General features: G+C 40.1%; 1 protein-coding gene across 1 annotated transcript; it reads right to left on the bottom strand.

The window, feature by feature from the left end:
• Nucleotides 1–4: 4 nt before the first annotated feature.
• Nucleotides 5–23,691, bottom strand: tent4b (terminal nucleotidyltransferase 4B). Its single transcript, XM_023429698.2, has 12 exons — nucleotides 22,777–23,691; nucleotides 9,304–9,427; nucleotides 7,512–7,558; nucleotides 6,509–6,629; nucleotides 5,323–5,430; nucleotides 4,582–4,710; nucleotides 3,972–4,185; nucleotides 3,685–3,811; nucleotides 3,251–3,354; nucleotides 2,943–3,154; nucleotides 2,640–2,786; nucleotides 5–2,348 (listed from the first exon to the last, which is right to left on the bottom strand). The coding sequence occupies exons 1-12, from the start codon at nucleotides 23,337–23,339 to the stop codon at nucleotides 2,190–2,192; spliced, it is 2,055 nt and encodes a 684-aa protein (XP_023285466.1). The 5' UTR covers nucleotides 23,340–23,691; the 3' UTR covers nucleotides 5–2,189.
• Between the last annotated feature and the right edge of the window lie 91 nt (nucleotides 23,692–23,782).

Genomic DNA, 23,782 nt, shown 5'->3' with positions numbered 1-23,782 from the left:
CGGGTTAATTGTACTGTTTTTATTGCATGAATTGTAATAGCTGCAGAGAAACAAATTTCAGATGAGTACAGTTGGGTTTGAAGGCTTCCTGCAGTGAAAAAAGATGGTCAGTGGACATTCAGATGGCACGGCTAACTTCATTTGCCTTTCTCCTTGTCCGTCTACCACAAGACCAGCGTTTATATACTGCATTTAAACCGCAACTGTAGCGCTGGGGGATGGTGGTGGTGGTGGGGGCATGGAACCGTAGTTTTAAACATTTCAACACTAAATATAATAGGCTGTGAGTTAGTGCATGGATTCAAATGTGCTTCACTGTCTTAACACAGAAGATTAAACTTGCTCGGGAGTGAGCAAGGCATCATGTTGCTGCAGCAGACATTGTAGTGATGTATAATGTAAGGTGGTAGTTATTGCTGGCTACTTGATTTCACTGTGGGTGATTCTTGTCACATTTGGAAGAGACAATGGAGAATTGCACTGTGCTTTGGTGTGTTACTCCCTCCAGCAAGCACTCAGCTTAACGAGTTTTCTATATGCAGCTGCCCATTCAGTTGAGATATCAGGACATTATCGGTCAATCACAAAAATAACGCAGCGATAAACCGTCCAAATGCAGTATACAAGCCCAAACTCTGTGGATTAAGACTCAGAGCAATGACTCCATCTACAGGTTAGTTGCTGTACTGCAATGACAGAGGGGGATTGACACATTGAAGACGTGTGTTTCTATGATAGTTTATGAAAAAAAAAAAAACTATCCGCTCCCTTTTAAAGTAAGTAGACCAGCCACATATTAAAATACAATTACCACTGTATGACTTGTAAAATGGTCTCTCTCAAACTTTTCCAAGTAACTTGGTCACTCAACTGTCAATGAAAAAAAACCCCAATTAAATAATAAAGGTGGTATTTTACTGTACCTGAATATTCCCACCCCACCCCCCCTCGCAATTTATCCTATTTCAAATATAGGACTCAAAGATATGGGCTCTAATGTTAATAATACATTTATCCATACTATGCTCATATAATTAATAAAAAAATAAATACATTTAACAAATACAAATGATTTTGTAGTTGGTAAATTACCGAAGGAACAGATTATCACCCACAGTTGTATTGTTAACACATTTTTTTTTTTCAAGTGTAGGATTTTTCATAAAACCATTATCACCCCTTATTGATTTAAACCTGTAGTCTTAATAGTCTTAAAGCCTCTACACTGGTGTGGCTGTGCTATTGAGATGAGATGATGATCTCTCACCCGGTCATCTATAGGGCTGTATGTGAGCATTGGCTCACTCAAGGCTAAGTTTTAACACTGTAGCACAATCACAGAGAGCAACCAGGAGTAAAAGTAGATGCTGATGATTTATGTTGGCAATGGGACCCAAACCAGCTCTTGGCTTTGGCCGAAAAGCTGCGGGCACAAGATGTGCATGTTTACATGTCTTCAATCGGTATATTTTGTAAAAATCTCATATGAAACAATCTCTTCTTACTTGTATTTTTAACTTTTTTTTTCTGATGCATTTTTGTACAAATCTTTGTATAACCTGTTTAGACTTAACAAAAACCAACAGAAAAATCAACCAACAAAAAGAAATCTCATGCATAAGTTATGTCCCACTCTTACTGATTGCATTTGTAAGTTACCATCTTAAAAAAATCTGTGTATATATTTGTCTGTTCAACATAACATTTATATTTTTTATACATTTTAAGCCATCTGCTTTTTTCTTCTTTTTTTTGATAAAATTTTTGATCCTATTTTCCAGCCAGTAGCTCCAGGTATTGCTCCAGAGTAGATTCCCGACACCCAACCTGTCTACTCCTGTACAGCAGGAGGCGCAAGAGGCATGTTGTGTAGGTGCTGGCTGTGGGAAGGAAAACTGCTCCATAAAAGAAGCTGTTGAGAAGCAAATGAGCATTTTATCCTTTGATTTCAGTTCAGGTCCAAGAAATTAAACCCCGTTTCCTATAATGATTCTTTTTTTTGTTCTTTTTTTTCTGCTAGAAATTGTTGCTTGTCATCCCAAAAAGCTTGACAGAGAGACAGATAACTGTAGATGTTTAAATACTACTAACAGCCTCCTGAGGCTGGAGTCTGGCAGCAGAAGTGGGACATGACAGTCAGTCAGTTGCAGACAGGACAGGGGACGGGGGGAGGGCAGGCGAGGTCACCCCTATCTGCAGAGGTCTTCTTGTGTAGAGTCTCGTACATTTTTCCTCTTCTTGCTGTTGCCCTGGTGGTGTGGCTTGTTGCTCGGATGACTTTTGGTACTAGATGACGAGCTCTGCTGCCCGTGGTGGCCACTCTTATGGTGTGAACGAGACATCCTGCCCTGGGGTGGGTCAGAGCACAAAGACAAGATCAGTGTTTCTGCAGGATTTCCTTTGGGTATTCAATACAGTACAGGAAGGTCATGATGGAGAAATCTGGCAAATTTACATTTAATTTAAATCTCATCATCAAGGATGCTTCATGAGAAAATATGACTAAAGGTGTTACAGCTATCAGAAATATCAGTGAGTGTTCATTGACATACATTTAACAGAACAATTTTTGTATCTGTTTTATTTTTAATCTTGTGGTGTACGTTACATGTATACATATAAAGTAAGGCTGAGGGCACCTTTCCTCCCTTGTTGCTTCCAGATGGAGTGCCAGTAGTGTGGCTCTGTGTTCGGTGATTACTAACAGCAGCTGACTTTTCTCTGTGGGTGCTGGAGCCCCGGCCAGACTGCTGCTTGGCTGTCTTGCACGGCGTGCCATCAGAGTCCTGGGGAAAAGCAGCAAAATAGATGACGAAATAGTCTTTCAAAACAAATTTTCCTTATGAAGTTTCAGCTGCTACAGATAAGTACAGATAATAGCAATATTTGAAGGCTTTGTGTGTGTGTGTGTGTGTGTGTGTGTGTGTGTGTTTGTGACTGACCGCATCACTGGAGCTGGAGTTAGAGGACGTGGAAGAAGGCGACAGCAGAGAGGACGAAGGAGAGGAGCGCAGTGAAGGGGATGGAGAGGAGGAGTTGGAGGAGTTTTTGCTGTTGGGGGCCGATGGTAGAACCACAACAACATCGTCGTCATCTGGGACGTTGTTGTTGCACTCATCGAGTTGTTGGGACTCAAAGAGTGTGACGTCATTTCCTACAGAGATGTGATGTAGACAATAAAGTTGAATTGAACTGAACAACAAGAATAATTACATTAATAATCATTTTTAAAGTCAGCGTTTGAACATACTGTTGAGTGGCAGATCATTCTGGGACGGGCTCCCCCAGTTCTTTCGGATCCATTCCCTGTATTCATCCACTTCCTGTGTCACTCGGATTATTCTGCCAAGTATGCTGTGATAAGATACATGAGGAGGTACACATGTTATAACAATGTTTATACAGCAGACTGAAAGCAAATGTTACTGGTAATGGCCTGATATTTTCATTATTAGATAAAGCCAACCATGACAAGAACAACAACTGAAGCGTGCTAATTTTACTGAAATGAAATCACCAGTGACAATTTAAGACTAAATGCTGTAACATTAAACTGACTGGCTCTGAAGAATGCTGTGAAGGATCAAGCACTAATCCAAATCAGATGATATTCATTAGAAATGGCTCATCATCTGGCTCTCCTCTCTGATATGTGATTCACAGCTTCTTTAATGAGCTCCTTACCTCTCAGTCTCGTTATTGGGGTAGTACTTGGCGATGGGTGACACAGCATGGCTGAGCACCACATAGGCGTAGTCAAATGCCTGCTTCACCTGCATGGCACCATAGGAACTCCGGCCAACGTCATTGTCTGTTGGACACAAGACAGATGGTCAAAATGTGTAAATGTGAGAACCTGGGAATGAGCCGATTCATGCCATGCTGATATCTGGAAAGGAAATTCAATTTTCTCGATGTTTAGGTGACAAACCCGCTGCCTAACCTTTATCATCTGTGTTCACTGTTCCTACCTGGCTGTAGTGGGTCCTCAATGTAGAGCATGGAGGGCCTGTAGCCATCCATCATGTTCTTCTGAACCTCATCTTTGGCAACGTAGCAACCTCCATCTTTTATCCTGATGCCTGTTTTCAGGTAGTTGAAGTGGCGACCGTAGAGCTCAAAGAATTCAATGAGCAGAACACCAATGTTGATGTTGGGACTGCACACATCGTCCCTGTAATGAAGCTGGACAAGAACAAGGTGCAAGTGGATGTCAGAATGATCATGGTGGTAAAGATAGTGGGAATTTCAGTGTTTATGGACTTGTTCCAGACTTTCAACGATTACTATGAGACTATCATTCTAACATTATAATCTTAACATGTTGTTTCCAGCAATATGGATATTTCAGGAATCACAGTAATAGCAAGTATCTTATAAACTATTGGCACATGACAAACTAACAATAACTGAATAGTAAAAAGAGTTTTCTCTTAGGGCCTCATATCTGTTAAGAAGCAGAAAAAAAATAACACTGAAGTAAAATAAGGAGACACCTACAGTACTTAAACCAAGCTCTAACAGGTAGGCTTAAGTTGTGAAAATATTAAGAGCTCTTGTTAAAGACCAAGTGTATCTAACCTGCAGGAAGCTGACGGCCATGAGGAACAGACTGTAGGAGCCAATTCCACCGGTAAAAACCTCATTTAGGTCCCTCTGCAGTAGGAACTGCTTCAGCACCAGGACCAGGTAAGGCAGCACAGGGTATTTCTAAAGGACAAAACAGACACAGTAAGGACATAATAAGGAATAGATTTTGATGTCTACAGCACCCTCTAGAGGAAAACTGGAATTTAAAGTAAAAAATGTCCAGAACTTTTACTATCCCACTGATCAACAATATACTGTGTGTAAGGCCCATTCAAAGCATTCACCACCTAATATGTTACAAAATTAACATCTTCTTGCTTTTTTGACCTGTTAGCAATGCCAGTTCAAGTGAGTTATGAAATTACTCTCAATATATCAGACAAGACATTAAATCTCCATTAAGCACTGTTTTTGAATCAGATTACTTCTTCTAGTGTTAAATGTTTGTTGAAATGTGCTGCTATATATGTTACTAAGAAACCCTTATGAAGGGCACCAATTGGATGTCAATATTACATTCAGTATTAAGTCAGGCAAGCTGCAATGATGCTTAAACAATGTGCAAATTTTATTAATCATGAAGGTTTTATATTCCAAAGATACATGAAAAACATAAGAGCACAGGATAGAATTTTTGCACATTTTTTCATCTTAAATTGCACAAGTCGATCTGTAAGTTTCACATGCTCCTGAAAAAGCACTAGTGTAGAGCCCTGAATCTGCAAACTGTACCTCTTTGAATTCCTTGATGAGCCGAGCAGCTTTAACACCACTCTTCACATTGAAGCTGATGTCAACTTTGACCTCAGTGAAGGAGTCTGTCAGTTTGATGATGGGAACCTGGGAACACACATATTACACACAGTCAGAGAGGAACTTAGACCAAGCTGCCCACACACAACTCTGATATTGTGCTAAAAGACAATTGTAAATAAATCTGAATCCATAATTGTAATTTAAATCTATTTTAAGTCTGAAAACAACAAAAATATGCAATTGTATACAAAGCCACATTTATTGATCTAATCCTTAACTAAAATCCTTGAGCAAAGATTTAGGGTGCTAATCTGCTCTTTAAAGTCCCTAACAAAAATGAAACAAAGACTTTCAAATCCTTTAAGTCCTGAAATTAAATTAATTAATTCTAGCAATAACGTGTCTGTGACGCTGTTCAATATAAATATACTACCTTAATTTTGTCAGCATCTCCAGAGTACAGTGAAACAGCTGAGGTGTACTAAAGTACAGATACACATTTGGCATTTACATACTTGTGAGGCATGCCTGTGCACATGCCTGTGTGCAAGGCGTGTATGCTCACCAGTATAGTCAGAGTTTTGGAAATGTCACATATGTCATAACAGCCTGTACAAATGACATTCACAGCTTCTTAGTCAATCAATGGCAGACTGTCAAGATCATACAGATTAATGACTAAAAGAATGATTATTGACTATTATTAATCATCACAACTGCCACAAGTTGGAAAGTTTAACTTGTGGATTTACATGGTGCAAATGACAGATCTGCAAATTACTACAGATGAAATCCTTGCCCGACAAAAATACTAAATTTAAAGTAAACAATTTAAATAATAAGGTCCTAAAGGTCCGTTTTAGTAGCCACTGCTAACATGTATTTCAGCTTATCCAGTTATTGTCCCAGTAATTATATCAGAAGATTACACTCCATCTAGAAGATGAAGTACAAACTTAAGTCATGAAACCTAATATGCGATATATGGTGTAGTTGCTAGAGACAAAAGAGTCAAAAATCTCTGAATTTGCAAGTTAAATCAGAAAACACAGAGCCTAAAAAAGGTGCTTGAAAAGGTTTTTAAATAAATAAGCAGTTATTTTATCAAACCCACTGTTGAGTTAACTCCCATAAAAACAAAACAAAACTAGAACAGTTTTACCGTTGCCTTGTCCAAAACTTTGATGGAGTTCTCATCTGCAACATTTCTCTTCCGCAGAGCCTCTTCCAGTGTCCACAGTGGCAGCGTCTCCCACTTCCCAAAAACCACCAGGTCAATGTCACTGGTAGAAAAAAATAGAGGTTTGACTTAGTTCCATTCTGCAACATACAAGAGCAACTCAAGACAAAGTACAATGTCGGGGCATTTCTATTTTTCTCACATAGCAAAATAGCAGTATAGCAAAAACACACTGAAATATCATTTTAATATTCTATTCATTTCTTTGGATTAAGCACAGTACAACCTTTTTTAAACATCCTCCACATGGTAGATCACTGCAAACAGGTGGCTTTGTTTGCCTCTTGTGAAAAAGCAATGTGCACCTTCAGCTTAAGCTGTGTGTCTGTGTGTGTGTGTGTGTCTGTGTATGTGTGTCTCTTGCGTTTACTACGTACAGAAATGTTACATACAAGCACCCACTGCAAACAGCACACAAGCAAACAAGTGCACAGCATATTTGCACCTTGTAACTGAATTACAGACAAATAGATTCTTGACAAATGTTGCCAGAAAGAGACACACACACAAACAGACACACACCCCCCACTGACATGCATGCTTCCACAAAACAGCTTAGTCCCATTAAAGCGCTCAGTATGGTGTCAAGAGTGCACTAATCCAGGTGACGTGTTGAGGGGGGAGTTATTATTGTGTGTAGGCGGTTGTGTGTTTCTGGGTGTCTGTCAGCGGACATGGGCCTCCCTCAGAATAAAGTTTTAAAAAAAATCTGGAATAAGCAGCGCTAACAATTACTGAAACACTTGATACTCAAAACAAAAGCAGGTAATGATTCTTTGGCGAGACGGGGCACTTTCACCACAACAGAGTTCAGCATATCTGAGTTCTTGGTCGGACGCCAGTTCACAGTCACAGTTTGGCCAAGACAAAAAGAGCAAGCATGTGTTTAAATCTCTGGGCTGGTTTAGGAAACCAAATGGCTCACCTTGTTGGCAGATATAGGCCAGTGCTGAAGCTCCCAAACACTTGGACCTGAGAGAGGGGATACACACATACAGATGTTTTTATTTTATGGATTCAATAATTTACATTCATTTAATACTGTACAACTGGCAAAAAAAGTCATTATACCTGAATAATTTTATAATCATGTTTAACATCTTCTCTTATACACACTAACAGTTCTTTGTGACAGACTGTGACATGGACGGGACTGAGAACTAAGTGTGTCAACTAGCAAGCTTTAAGGAAGCATTCTTTTTTGATCTTCCCACACTACACAACACAAAAACCTGTTCTCCGAGATGCACAAAACATACATAACAGCGTCACATAGTGTGGATGTAATGACAAGCCCAAACAATATGCACAGGCGTGGTAGAACAATTACTGCAAATTGTGCCGTACAAGAAGAAAACAATGAGTGTGTAGTTTGACTATTTTAAGTGAGATATTAAAGACAAGTATGGCCTCAATGAAATAAACACATATTCTCTGTTTTGTGTCGCATTGATGTGGAAAATGACTATTGTAGAAATCAAAACTGGCAGGATGTTTACATACAAAATAGTCCTTATAGCCACTGATCTCTTAACCTGCATGCTACTAAAGTGACTAAAATATCTTCGACTTTCCACCTTTTAACCTCCCACTGCGCACGCAAAAATTGGTGTCTGAGCAGAAATAGACTAAAGCCTTGACCCTACCTTACCTTCCTTAAACCTCCTCCCTACATCCCACATCAAGCAGTAGTATAAACTCTGGTTTACAGACCAGTCACATGTCCAGGGCTAAGCTGATTGTAGAGCCATGTTTGCAAACGAATGAACACTAAGTCCTGAAGACTTCTGTGAAGGGGTGAGGTAACTGCAGGTGAGATGGTCACGAAGGTGAGCCATGTTTTCTCTTGTGCCATACTGTAAGTGTGCCCAATCACTAGTAGGTCAGAATATCTAAAATGTCTAAGAGTTTAAGAAACGTTTTAAAACCCAAGCTGAAATACGATGGAGAAGCTTTCATAAACATTTCTTGGTACCGCTGATCTAGACAAGCTTCCATATATACCTGACAAGATCATGATTCTGTATGGCAACAGACTGCAAGTGTCTGGTGGATGTCTACTTAGCTAAACTCATTAATTAATTAAACAAGAATCACTCTGACTGGACGACCAAGTTGTCCCTGCTCACTCTTTAGTGGAAAAGGAATAAAGCTGGCCAGGACTGGTACAGCATTGTGTACTTAATTTAGGAGCTGCTAAGCTTGGAGCAGACACACGTCGGAGCACACTGCTCTATCAGCAGGATCAAAGTCAGTGGGTACAAGAATGCCTGAGGTGGGCTGATTAACATGGCCCAAACAGATTACTGTGCAGTAGGGAGAAAGGCTGAAGCTTATAGCCATTACCTTGATATCGCACACAGCCTGGCTGTTACAATAACTGTGGCAACAGAGTTGTAAATTACTGAGACCATTGGTGTCCAAGCTACTCTTAGTCAAAGTACTCATCCAGTGCACCAAATATTGTGTTCAATGTATATAATTTACAATCTATTTTCACAAGCCTACAAATCCATTTCAGCCAAAACAAAATAACTTCTGGTGATACGTCGCGTCCTTCATATGTGTAGCTTTCAGATTACAGTCAAGATTTTCAAGCAAATAGCCACTGGAAATTCTCCCTCTGATTATCAATGGCACATGGGAAAAAAAGAAAGAAAAAAATCGGGTCTGTCACACCCTGCTAATACATTTTTGGGGTTGGGGGTGATGTGTACCTCAGCGCTGGGCCACAGGTCGTGGATGACTCCCTTTATTCTGTCCACCACCTCCAGCCTCATTTTCTCCTCCTCCGGCCGTGGGGAGATGTACTCATAGAAGTCATTGATCTCCTCGTGTAACCTGCACAGCACACAGGACACCACATTTTGAGAAGAGAAGAAGAATGTGGACATGAACAGACACACAGCAGGGGAAAATACACAAGTTCACAGCTGTACACTATAAGACTAAAGAGCGCATGCTTTCCTATAAACCCTTTATAGATATCTATAGACATATAGCAGGTACTAACTTATAATACACTAGCAGGTTGATGATAAGAAGAACTAAGACATAGTACAGGTAACTGAACGACTCAAACAGTGCAATTTAATTATGTTAGTTTAGTTTAGTTAAACAGATCAATTTAAGTCAGTTTTAACAATTCAAGACCACTGAAGTTTAGCCACATTCCATATCACACATTGATTTTAACCATGAGGCAGGGAGAGAAATGAACACAACCAGGGGTATTCTCATTTTCCTGGCCTAATCCCATCCTCCCTGACAGCAGAGCAAAAAGGCACAATATGTGATGCCAAGGGAATGGGTGCCACAGATACAGATGTTACACTGAGTCACCCCGACAGGACATGGCTAATAGCTATATTCTCTTCTTTCTGCTTACATTTTTACACACATAACTACAGTTATAGTACTTCATGTTTAGTAGTCTGAATAAGCAGAGGGTTGTTTAAATGGTGCTGTGTAAAGAAAGAAAGACAGAAAGAAAGAGAAAAAGAAAGAAAGAAAGAAAGAAAGAAAGAAAGAAAGAAAGAAAGAAAGAAAGAAAGAAAGAAAGAAAGAAAGAAAGAAAGAAAGAAAGAAGAGCAATGTAGGGATTAATTGTTTTGTAAAAAGATACACTGATAGTAGTTTGTTAAGCAACAAGCGACATGTGCTCTAGCTCCCTTCCCTCTGTATACCTAATAATCAAATATCACATCAAATAAATACATGTTGGACAATGGGGTTGTAATATCCAAAATGGTTTGTGATAAAGGGCTTGTGACTTTTAAGATGTGTGGTTCCTCGGAGAACTGATGCGACCAAAATGGAGAAGGAGCTCTACTCTTCCCCTCTGCAGTGATACAGGCATGTTACCGCTCCAGTCAGCTGAACTTGACAATTCCAGTGACCAACAGCAGAATACATTTGTACTAAGCAGGTCTGTGATATGGATTTATGTACCAGCAGAATGTGAGGCAAGGTGTTGCTAAAAAAGTCAACCTTCCCTTGGCAAATAAGAGTCTTTACAAACAAGGGCAGGCGTCTCCAGACGTTCTGAATATTTTCTTTATCAGCTTTCCTGTGGAGCTACAGGTAGATTCATGAACGTTAGTGAAATGATTGGTTGGAATATTAGTTTGACCGACATCTTCTGTGGGGCTAAGGGTTACCCAATCACATTTCCAGATTAATGCAGGTCAATTTCTCAATTTCTAGTTTATAGTTAATAATTTAAAAAGGGGTCCAGGAAGACAGTGAAAAGTCGTACGCACACTAGCAGTAACAGTGTTTTTAATGTCATCTTAAACTGTTTCTTTTTAGTAAACTGTAAGGCAGAGCAAAAACAAAACAGGAAGCCCTGCTGTGTTCCCACGCAATGTCAGTAAAGAAAACCTGTACTCAGTAAGGGCAAGGGGACCACGTTTGTCCTTGGAACAGGTTGCTCTGCCCACATGTGCTGACCTTTCACTGACCAGTTTTGTCTACATACACATAGACGCAGGGACAAGTCTCTGTGGGTGGACAAATAAGAGCACAAACATGCAGGCACACACACGCACATGTGCACAAACAGCCATATAAACCCAGATTAGGCCAATAACAAGCTTATTCCTCTTGGCAGACGACAGAAAATGAAAGAAGAAAAGTGATGTTTCTTCTTTTTATAAATAAAAGAAGGCAACAAAGCGAAGCATGTGCATACCAAGGAAAGTTGGACAAGAAAAACACTTGCAGCTACCAACACTGACTGAACTACACCCCAAAGAGCACTGTGCATGTGTGTGTGTGTGTGTGTGTGTGTGTGTGTGTGTGTGTGTGTGTGTGTGTGTGTGTGTGTGTGTGTGTGTGTGTGTGTGTGTGTGTGTGTCTACTGTCTGGGTTTTATGTAACAAGTAATCTTCACCTGACAACAGTTAAAGTTGAGTGGGTTTCGACTAGATTATTTCTGAATCAACCATCTATGGAAAATACTTGTAGAACAAAACTATCTTCTCCCTAACCAAAATCTATCATGGTGACCTTGAGAAAAAAACTAACCCCTAAGTTGCTGCAGGCACATTGCTCAAAGAGTGTGATCAGACCGACAAAAATGATTTGCATTAAAAACACAAGCGACAACATAAGTGAAATATATGACTTGTAAACCAGGGCGGCTTGTTTGAAGGCATACAGTATTACACACCAAGACACTGTACAGCAGCTTAGAAAGTTATCCAAGTTATGAGCCATCTCTTATTTTCATTAACGATTAAACTGACAATTAGTTTCTCGATTATTTTTAGAGTATGTCAGAAAATAGTGTAAAATCATAATTTCCTACAGCCTGGCATCACTTCCTAAAATTGATCCACTGTTGCACCAACAGCCCAAACTCCAGGAACGCACAGTTTGCTATCAGCCTCACATTTAAAAGGCTGAAACCTGACAGTCTTTGGCATTTAATTTGAAAAACAAGGAAAACGATTAATCAATTATCAAAATAGTTGAAAATGAATTTCCTGTTGATTGACTAATCAATTAATTGACTATTCATTACAGCTCTTGTCTCACAATACCAGCAAAAGTCATTTTTGACAGATGACACTGCATTTAGGGTGCGCCAAGACAGCAGTCTCATTGAAATGAATGAGAAGTCTGTGTATGTAATGTATTGCTATTGATGGTGTGAATGTGGCCCGACCGGCTGCTCACAAGTCTGACTGAACTGAATGTAAATGCAGGATGTTACTGAAAATGCAGATAACTGGAAGACTGAAAAACTTGAAGTAGCACTCACTGAAAACAGCATGCCAGTGTCCAGTCCATGACAATACAAGTTCCCCCTGGAGCACATTGTATCACAACCATGCTTTTCTCTCTCCCCACACAAGCAAGTTGTTTTGCAAAACACATCTGTCACACAGACACATCCATTAACTGAAATGGTGTTTTTTTTTTGTTTTTTTTTTATCTAGGGGAAATCTTCAGAGTTGACCACAAATAAAGACGTAAAGTGAACTGAATGACTTGATTTCATTTCATTGACTTCCTTTGTTCGGACGAAGACAGAAGGCCAGTGGGAACTGAGTTTCTACTTTACTTCTACTGCTTTGGGTAGATATCCAAGCGTTACATGGAGGTTCCATATAGTTAATGGGCTGACCGAGACATAGCTTTAATGTTACACCCCCTCTTCTTTCTGATAAACAAAATTAAAAATTTTGCTGTAAAAATTTACTGTACGCATTATCGTTTTTGTTTGTTTGTTTGTTGTCAGGGGAAAGAAAAAGTTTTTCTTTTCCATTTGTTGCCCCTCCTCCTCCATGGCAACTGACAACCACTCTAAATTTTAATGGCTAATCTCTTTTCCCTGTGCACACTGCAGCCTCATAATCACACATTAGGTTTCATTTAAAAGTAAAAGAAACTTGTGAGCTACAATCTGCATTACAAACACAACATTAGTTTTGATTTCCCAGTTAAAAGAACATAGCTCTCTGTGGATCCATTCTGTATTATTATGACACCTCAGCCCAAAGCCTAACACTGATTTAAGTTAATTTAGCATCTTTTAATTGAACTGAGGGATTTTATAAGGCTTGTGCATTAATGCTCCCACTTGGCTTCAAGATCCAATGTATTTTCAAACCAACAAACATCAGGCTAAAAAGAGGGCATTTTCTGGCATGATTATCATAATTTTTCCACTTTGCTTCTCTTACAGTACAATATAAGCAAAAACCATTTTAGGGCAAGCTGATATCACAGAGATGAGAGCATCTCTGCTCCACAACAGCACCGATAGGTTTCATTTCACAGCAAACAGGCCACTCCTGCTCCCTTGTCATCATGTGATCAGACCAACCATAGAAATCACATCTCATGCCCCACCTTCTTGGATCAAATTACATCTCAGTCTTGAGCCTGCCTGGGAAGCACATGTACCCTTGGCACTGCTTATCGGATTATCCCACTTGCCTATATCATAGTAATGTTATGTAATCTGGTGGAACAGGTTTCCAGAGAGCTCTGGCTCCCGGAGGAGAAAAAAAATGATATCTCTTCTCTTTAGCACTTCTTCTTTTCCTAACTTTTCCCTCTGATGTGATTATTGTAGTGTTGCTGAAATGATGCCAGTCATGCTCACTGGTGTTAGCCTGTAATTGTTAGTGATCCTGCAGTTAAGCTAGTCTTGTTTTTGAGCTGACTGCAATTTGCTCTGTAGGCCTGACTAAAATCTGAATGGAGGGTAGCAGAGAAAGGGGATGAACGGCTGCTATCGAGGATAAAATAAGTGTGAAATAGACTGAGCGTCAGCAGTGTTTTATTTAATTAATAATTCAGTTGTAGCACTACAGTCCAAGCTATATGAATATGTTGTACATTATCAGACAGCATTGTGTATTCATTGTATTCCCTAACTATAAAACATATAAAAACACTATCAGTTTCTGTTGTTCTCATAGCACAAGATCATAATTCAGTTCAATGCAATCATATTTTCAACAAGGCACTCTTAAATTAATAAATAAATCATGTCTGCCCTATATATTGGGCTAACTTGGCCCCTAAACTGGAGTTTATGTTTTGGAATCACTATTGAGAGGGAAAAGGTGGGCTCAGCGCATCTCTACAGTAGCACAAACCATTTTCTCAACTTTATGACATATGTCAAAGTTTTTCTATTATTAAATAGTGCTTCACAATGAGCTACAGTTGGACCTTCGACATTCCTACAGAGCCACTGCATGAAGGTGTAGCAACGCTTCGTTCGACCCTCGGGCGACTGAAAGGAGGTGGAATGGGAAGGTGACAGGAAGAGAAAATATAAGCAAAGGTGTAAGCTGAACAAAGAATGAGGGAAGTAAGGAAAAAGAGAAAAAATTAAAAGGTAGAAGGCCAGACCTGCACATAAGGTGAAACAGAAAAATGGAGAGAGGGGGGGAGGGAACTGGGTGTGGTGCTGAAATGCCTTCATGTGAACGAGAGCCATCTGTTAAGTTGGGTAGGATGGAGGAAAAAGAGGTTATTGTCGCATCACACTGAGCACTACTCACTGACTGTTCAGAAATGTTGGCACTACAGAGGTACGAAGGTGTGGCTGTAGCACTGCTTCATAATTTACTACTTGGAACAGAATTAAGACATGTTTCAGGCAGGTGTGTCACACATGAGATTGCTGATGGGTCACTGGTTTTCACTTACTGTTTCAATAGATCAGATTAGTGGTGATGAAACACTGCTGTGGAAAGACTTCCAACAACATTATTCCATTTTCACAAGGGCTTGAAATCTTGGGCCTCAACAAACATTGCAACAAAAGAGGACAGTGTGTGTTATGTGACACTGTTGTGTCTATAGAACCTCGACACCAGCCAAGAACAGCTTCAGGCTGTCAGAGTTGCCAGGAGGACAACAAGTCGCATCACAACAATGAGGACAACCACAAACAGAAGCAGAGGTGTCAGTGTCTTGCAGATGGCGGATTCATTAATGTTTCATCAATGAACTGATCTGGGGTGCTAAGTGTTAGCCACTGGGACAAAACTTCTCCGGTTACACAGAAGCCCAAACAAAGCTGACTGCTAGGAATAGGCATGGTCATGCCTGAGTGATGCAGCATGTTGCAGTAGTCAAAGAGGAACAGCTGGACTATAAATATGGTAATACCAGTGCCAGGGCAAACATGTTGTGTAGTGGGCTTGGAGTACCACACCAGTAGAGCATCAGCATCTGATAAGTTGTCAATCATGTTGTTAAATACTTTGTTGATTATCTAAGCCTTCTGAAACTTACTTTGTAGCAACATCAACTGACCTGATACTTCTAACTACAGCAGTACTTTTTTTAAATGTATAAATTCAAAATACAGATTTATTATTGGAAGATAAAAAATAAATATACCATGTGCAACAGTCATTCCAAATTTATTAGATTTGTTTCTAATTTTTTGTTGACATGAAATAGCTTCAGTGGAGTAAACTACTTTGTCTGAGTAACATGTGAAGCACATTCGAGCCTTTAGTCTGACTGTGCTTTTGCTTTAAGTAGATAAGAGTAACAAGTTGAACAAACTGAAAGACATTGCCCAGTTTGGTCTCTCTTCAAAATAAATATCAATACAAATGAGAAAAAAACTTAAAACAAATACACCATATACATTATGGTACTTGTTACTATACAATTTAAATACTTTAAAGTTATTTCTGATTAATTTAGCATTTTAAGTTTCTTCTCCACTGCTTTGGTAGCATTTCAAAATGAAAGTTGTAATACTGTGTGGCAACACTCACACGCCATCACTAAAAAAAAAAGAAAAGAAAAGAAAATAATATCATTATTATCATAGACTATGACAAAAGGAAATTGTCAAAGCCCTTTTGTTCTTTACACAAGCTAAGAAGGTCACAGTCTGAACACAGGCTATGAAAAAAAGCAAGAATGCTGTTGCATGCTGACTGCATCAGTCTGGAGCATGGGAAGGGTTTATACTGGACAGGAAGAGGAAAAAAAGAAAAACACATTCCTCACTACACATGGGAAGGCTGAGTTATGGAGAGCTGCCCACACGTGCTGTTCAGAGGGGGCCTGTTTCACCTTTACAGTCCAAAGGACCAGCATGCAGGCTTCTCTCTCCACAGGCTTACACACTTTGGCCGGGAGCCAGCCAGCCAGCAGAGAAAGAGAGAGGAGAACGTGACATAGATGTCACAGCCAGTAGAGGCTAGATGAACCACAGTTCTAATAATGGAGCTTCAGTCACAGAGGTGCTATCTGTGTGCTAGTGCTGGGAGTCATAAATCTCCAAAAGACAACGGCAATAAATGGCAATAACACCATGAGCCATGGCTACTCATCAGTGAGCGATTAACCACACATTTCATTAGCCTGCAAGTGATGTTCTGCTTCACCACTCGAAACTAGCTGCCAACACCAGGCTCAACGAAAATCAATCAAGCACAGACGGCGCTGTCATTACTACCATTTTGGGCCACAGGAGAAGATTGTTTCACATGAATAGGACATTCACCACATGTGAAGACATGAGGTTAAAATGAAGATGTCAGAAGAAAAGGGCAGAGGCTCATGTCTTTCACAGACAGGCTGGGAAAATAAGGGATACAGGAGACTGAAGGAGTAATGTATTCTTTAACCCAACAGCTACAGTTTGGGTGCCCTTGTGCACAAGTAAGTAAAACTCAAAAGTCTGTAAATTTAAAGACCAAACCCTTCTATGGGTAAACTAGCAACTAAACTAATAACTTAATTCGATCATAGAACACAGTCTAAAAGCATCACAAACACTGAACATGTCACCAAAAACTGATTAAGCTGGCGATCTAGACTGACAACATATTAACATGATCCAGGTCTGTTCACAATTCAAATTTTTGAACCTGATAAGCAATAAATGATTTACAAAATGTGAAAAATAAACAGTTACAAAAGAATCAAAACAAATAATTATGGTAACTGCTTTCATTTATAAAAGACTAGCTAGCTAAGGCAGCTAGTATTAACTGGCATTAGTCCTGCTCCTATGCTGAGTCAGCTATTTTCTCATGTTTCTAGCATTTCCTCACAAATAGGAATTTCACCAAATTTGTGTGTTGGGATTAGAACAGAATTGGAACACAAGCTAACATGACTGCAAACTACACAACAAGGTTTTTGCCCTGAAAATTTTAAATTATCTGAGAAAAGGTGTATGAAACTGCATTAGCTAAAACACTAGATTTCTCTATTTTAGACCATACTTTGTGTCGACCCCTTTAAAAGGCTTTTCTGTTCAGACAATTTGCTTAACCACAAATTCATGTGGCAAAGTTCAATAAAGTTTAACTTGAGATGGATACTATAAAGAGGTTTACTTTGCTGTCCTAAGGTAATCCAGTGAGAGCAGTGATTAAATTCAAACTTAATTTGGTATTACGATATGTTTACTTAAATGCTGATGGGATTTGGCCTTTGGCCTACTTGCATTTGTCATGATATAATGCATCAAATTACCACTTTTCTTTATGTTAGTATGGCTTGTTTATTCAGTGTTTACCTGGGTTTGTATCTCTAGTACATGGAAATACCAGAACAACAGAGCTGTGAAGGGATTCTCAAATCAATGTTACAATTAAAATTAATAATAATATTAAGTTCATATGTCAATTTCAGAAGAGTAATTTAGACTGACACTGTCCAGTTATACAGAAAAACAACAGACCCATCTAGTAAATCCACCTATCACTCTGAATTCATTCTTTCACAATGCCTCACTGTTATAAAATGACTGGAACTTTGGAACATCGCATCTTGCCTACACAATAAAAACCCACAACACAACACCAGATCAGAGCATAGTTAAGCAGGACAGAAACGGGCCACCGCTCACCAAGGCTACACTGACTTCCTGTGCCCATATAAAGAATCTAAATAACTGTTCTACAAGGCCAGAAAACAAGGGGGATATATTCCCTTAGAGCTCCCAATCTGACTGGACAGACACAGAAGGGGCTTGGGTTTCTTTCTCAGAGGGTTGGCTTTGTTTTGTGGAAGTGAAGCCGTGTGGAGCATGTAAACACTGATCCTTTTCCATCATGATGTGGGCTGCTTACTTGGACCTACTCAGCTCCAGAAAAACTGGAGGAGTGTAAAACACAAATAAGCACATGCCTGTGCTTCTCTAGCCAACCCCCATGGCCAAATATAGTGTACAGACCGTCCCATGGAAAAATGCACTTATTCTTACACCCTCTTTCACCCTTTTTGCTACTTGCAAATATCACATGCAACAACGATTTTCGGGTTTACGTTTGCCAGCTCCCCATGTCACTCATCCTGACTGATGGAAATTAAAGGTTATGCCACACATCCAAATGTAGGGCCACACAAACATAAATGGCAAAAGGAGGCTGAACACATTCTCCTTAATATTCCACTTCTTTGATTTCTTCATGAAACCAAAAAGTTCACCACTTCCTTGCCTGCCTATCACAACACAGCAAAATTACTTCATAGTTGAGGTAGCAGCATTAGAGGCAAGCAGGTAGCTCTTTATCTCACCAGCTGAGGAAGCTAGCTAGTATAAAAAACAGTAGCCCTGTCACAGGACTGTGTAAAGTTTTATTGTTTCTTTTCCACTCTTGCTCTGTGCCATTTTGGAAAGCTTTGAACCTGAGAATCAAGTGACCAAAACCACTAGTACTGTTTGCCGCTGGACATTTATCACGCTTCTACACATTTCACAACCAGACTCCCAAGAAACAAAAACAAGTATTATGAGTTGAGATTTAACTATGGAATTAACACAACTGAACACAGACAGCTTTTACAGCCACATACATAGTGTAGGTTTATACATGTGCATTTCGAAATAGATTTCCTGTAATGCCATAGAGCATGCTGGCATTGTGAATTACCAGAGTATGTTTAGACAGAGAGTTCTCAGTGGTGTTGAGTTTGATCTGCTCTGAGGTTCAGGTTCTGGTATTAGCAGAGCTAATCACTAAGGAATGTCCTTATGCAAACACAGAGCTTCCATATTACTATAAATGAGGATCAGCCAAAGACTGAGCTCCACACTCTGGTGTTCTGTTTGTCTACATGTCTAACAGAGGGGGATGGGGAAAGGGCAAATCTCTGCACCTAAAAGGCCTTTAAAAAAGGGGCCCCACCCACCAAAATATTTTTCCACAGTTATCATATCTAAAAGAGCAACAGCTGAGGAAATAACGTAATTATAAGTTAATAAATGTCATGCGCATTTATTATACCACATGATTTAATGCCCTATGTTAAAGGACTAGCGCTGGTATGAGCAATGATGTAATTTAGATGTACACACTCCCTAGTGAATCAAATCTCACACTTTGTGAATGAAGCAGGAGTCTCTAGTTTCAAGCTGGCACTAACTTCAAATATGTTATAATGTTGAACCTTTACACTGCTTTTACTATGAAGATCTCGTCTCCCTGCCTTGTTGGATTTGATCAAGATTTCAAGACCAATACCTGTTGATGTTATACGGGGATTAGTACATAGAAAAGAGTTAGCACTAAAGCTATACTTCACAAACATCTTTTAAGTATCAAAAAAAAACAAAAAACTAAGCCCCTTTCGGTTTGAAAAGTGGCTGCGAATAATAAAGTTTGCTCAGAACAGCAGCTGTGGCCACATTAAATTTAATCATTTATAATGTCTTCAATGATGACAAATTTTCACTGTTTAAGAAGTATGAAAATATCCATAAAACACTCATGCAGCATGACTTACATTTTCTCTGGCCATCTGTATGCTCAGTATTTTCCCAACCCTCATTCTGCCAAAATAATGTCTGAAGCCACTTCTTCTGTGTTGACCTGTCACACCCTAACAACTACCATTTCAAAAGGAAGCTCAGCATTCAGTCAGGTTTTGACAAAACTGTGTGTTTTGATGAGTCTCTGCAAGCATCTACATTATTTTTCATCAAGAAAGCTTGTAATTATTGTAAAGCAGTATTACTATCTGTATTCAAGCTAACCACAATTGCTGTTCCAAAGTATACACATTTTATAGCCAGTATTTATACAAATCAGTACAATAATGCTGAATGATTAAAAATAATCAGCGAGAAGAACAATTCAGCCCCATTAGTCATGCATGCTGGTTAGCCAACCCGGTTAAAGCTGTCCCTATGCTCACTGTAGAAACCTGCATACAATATCCTCCGTGTGCACCATGCATACTAATTTATACTTGCAAAATTAGTAATTTCCCCACTTGCTTCCTTATTCTTCTGGTCTTTATTAATACCTTGGTTTTAAGAATATGCGTGTGTTAAGACAGAAGAGGAAGTGACTGGATGGAGGATACCATTGACCATCGAGCCACTCATAAAGCCACTGCACACAGTCGGCGTGGCTGTGACTGCGCGCAGCATGCCAGGTGGGTCTAAACTACAATTACTTAATCGTGGAAGTTTGCAGGTACACGTGTTTACAGAGCCCAGTATGAGAAATACTCAACAGCCCTTTAAGACCCATTTGTGGGTTCCTCGTAGCTGCAAGGGCCCTCATGAAGTAAATTCTGTCAATGGCCCAAGTCCACAAGGATCCATGGGGGCCCCTTTGAAGACATCTGGGTGCCGCTCAAAATATGCAAGTGCGGATAATGGGTACTAGAAAACTTAACTGGGTGCTCATTTCATGCACTGTGTTTGTACCTTTGGTCCTATTCTAATTAAGCTAACACCTTTTCTTGTTTCATGTTACGCAACGAAATACACCAAACAAAGGAGTTGCCATTAGCGTTGACAATCAATTGAAATATCGAAATCTGGCCATGTGCAATATCCAAATCACAGAAGCTGCAATTATTTGATAAAAGTAAAATGTGTCACAACATACCATTATGTAAAGCATTGTGGTGCTGCAGAGATGCCCTGACCTACAAATCATATTATCCAGACATAAGGGAACATGCATTCTTGGTACAGGCCACCGTAAATCACATCATCATCACTTTTAAACTTTTTCAGTGAAAATTAAATGCATAACTTACTATTCCCACTAAACTCATGACTCATCACAAGGTGTCAATAATAATCGTTACATGATTTTTTGCATATCGTTCAATCCTAGACGCCATCAAGTTTTCTGATGCACTTGTGTGCAACGTGTCTGTGTACACATATGCCAGATTTTAGTGTGTACAGAGATGCAGAAAATACAGAAATTACTCTGATGAAGGCCACAAGCCAATACGCATCAATCTAATACAATAATCTACACTGCAAGTGTTGCTGGAGTTCTAACCTCTTCAGACTGTTTCCCTTCTCCGTGCACCTTGGAAGCAGGTGAAGTTTAGCCAGAAACTTTTACTTTACTTGTACAGAAATACATCCATGTTCATCCTGAAGTAAGATCAGGGCCTAAGGTTAGACAACCCACAGCAGTTGTCTAGCCTGAATAAGACTCTACTCCACAATACTCCTTTTGGTTGCAATACGTCAACAGTATGATGACTGTATTCTTATGTAAAATTGTGTCATTTGAGCTGAGTGTTTAAAGTGTACACCTTCCTGCTTGTACATTATTAAATACACTTTAAGTAATAGTAAACATGCTGACTTCTGCCCACAACACTATTGCACTATTTGAATACAGTTCAACAACTTTGGCAAACACATCAACTGTGATTTCCTCTCCTCTGCCATCCTAATATCCTTGGGCTTAAAGAGGCTGGAGGAGAACCGGTGAAGCAGTCCACATTTACTAATATCACTCTTGTTTGGGGAAGCACCTTGTTACATCTCTGGTGCTTTCTCTTAGGCTCTCTCAATTAAAACTATTTGTTACCGACCAGTTTACCAAAACAGGCACCTAAGCTAGTATGAGTAAGCTACATGTGAGTAGTTTTGCAACCCATTGATGAACGCCATAAAGTCAGCCAGTCAGATTAAAATGGGAAGGGTTCAGAGCTGCTATGTTCTCTTTATGGTAGTGTGTTTAGTCCATTTGAGCATTTATTGAAAAAATAGTGGTAAGAAATAGTACATAGTTAAACTTCCAAAATATTTAAAAGGTTTGCCTCAACTTTGTTCATGTATTTCCATTATATGAAATATCACCTGGTATACAACAGTGCTTTCATGGTTGGCATGGTTTATTGAAATTCACTAAGATGTTCTTTGAATAATTAATAAAATAATCACTCATCTTGTTTGAGGCAAAGACCTATGTCCATACACCTTTTGAGGTAGGAATTCTTTAAGAGCACTCTCATTTGATTTAAGGATTGATGGAAATAAACTGATGTACACCTTTAACTTACTGAACACAACTCCACACTGTTTTTGTTCATTACTGGATTCACTAACTTTGACAGACCAAATAGGTGTAACATGTACACAAAGTTATGCAACTGTGGATTCAATGGGAGGGGATGAAAAAGTGGGTGGGGTGAAGGTGACAACCTGAGTAGTTTCCCAGGGTGTTATTTCAGCGTGCAGGGGTTTAAAATAGGTTAAATAACAGTTAATTAACTCCTGGTTTACATGGGATATCCTGAAACGTTCACAGTCTCACACTTGTGGAGCCCCCACACCACCCCACCCCCACCCCCTGAGTGAGATTTGATTTATGACGGCTTGCTCTTTGGGGGGCAAATGAGTGCCTCTGCTACCAACAGCAGGTTTCCAAAAATGAGACAGCCAATCTAATGAACTTTAATATACTTTCTCTTACCCTACAATTCCCTCCGAGTAGTTCCTGACTTTCCATGGTGTGCCCGTGTAACCATCGTAGCCTCCCGTGTTGGAGGCGCTGCCACTGTTCAAGAGGCTGGAATTGAATCCGAAAGTGCTAGCTTTGTTGTCTCTTTTTCTTTTGTTGGGGTGTCCGTCCGTCAGCCCCCTCCAAAGCACAGCGACCCCGCTGCCCTGCTGCTGCCCCCCTCCACCGACACCGCCCCTGCCAGCGGCTCGGTTGTTGTGGTTGCTATTGGTTTCCAGTGGTATAAAGTCCCGCTGTTCAGTTATTCCCCCGTCCCCCATTGAGCTTGACATCCCCTGAGTCCTGCCTTCACCGCTGCCGGTGTTTGAGTCAAGTGCTCCGTTTCTGCTGGTGAGGACGGCTCCCGGTGCTCCGTTGACGGTCGCTTTCAGACTCGACGTGCTCTGAGATCCAGTGCTGTAGCTGTTATTTACATGCAAGTAGCCGAGCCCTTGTGTCGTCTCCCAAATCTGCATCCACAGGTTGTTAGCGGGTCCACGTTGTTCTGGTTGAAACCAGGCAATTCTCGGATCCATCAAACGACACTGTAGGCACACCGCCCCCCCCACCCCACCACCGAGCAATGCTCAGCTCGTGTGCAGCTAGCCAGGTCGCTAGCTAACGTTAGCTAGCCTGCTATAGCCTCGTTATAGCTGCTGCTAGCTGAGGTTCTCGGCTGCCCGTTACTCCTAGAATCTGGCAAAAACACGTCCTTTTGTAGTGACGAAAGATACTGTTGTCAACCAAAATCATCCACAAGAATTAAGAAGACTGCGAGTCAAGCGTTAAAAAACCGTTGCTGAAGCCAAAGTTGAGGTTGAAGACTGGAGAAACGTGCAGCAGCTGCCTGTCGAAGTGCCTCTCTGACCCTTTCCTCCTGATCGTAGGTCCGTCAATGGCGGAGTGTACGGTGCCACTGCGCATGCGCGGAGCGAGTGAAAAGGGGCGGAGAAAGTCCTTACGCAACAGACAACTGTTT

This window comes from Seriola lalandi, unplaced genomic scaffold, assembly GCF_002814215.2.
Source record: "Seriola lalandi dorsalis isolate HSWRI2012SDOR001 ecotype SW California unplaced genomic scaffold, Sedor1 jcf7180002054898, whole genome shotgun sequence".
NCBI classification, from domain to species: Eukaryota; Metazoa; Chordata; class Actinopteri; order Carangiformes; family Carangidae; genus Seriola; species Seriola lalandi.
Note: the sequence above shows the minus strand (reverse complement) of the source record. Positions and strands in the feature narration are given on the sequence as shown.

Excerpts from the sequence above, each read along its gene's own strand:
- tent4b (XM_023429698.2), bottom strand. The coding sequence starts at position 23,339 with ATGGATCCGAGAATTGCCTGGTTTCAACCAGAACAACGTGGACCCGCT. Across the intron at positions 4,186-4,581 it reads TGGCCGTCAGCTTCCTGCAG|CTTCATTACAGGGACGATGT; the intron begins GTTAGATACACT and ends GTTCTTGTCCAG. Across the intron at positions 2,787-2,942 it reads ACTCCAGCTCCAGTGATGCG|GACTCTGATGGCACGCCGTG; the intron begins GTCAGTCACAAA and ends GCTTTTCCCCAG.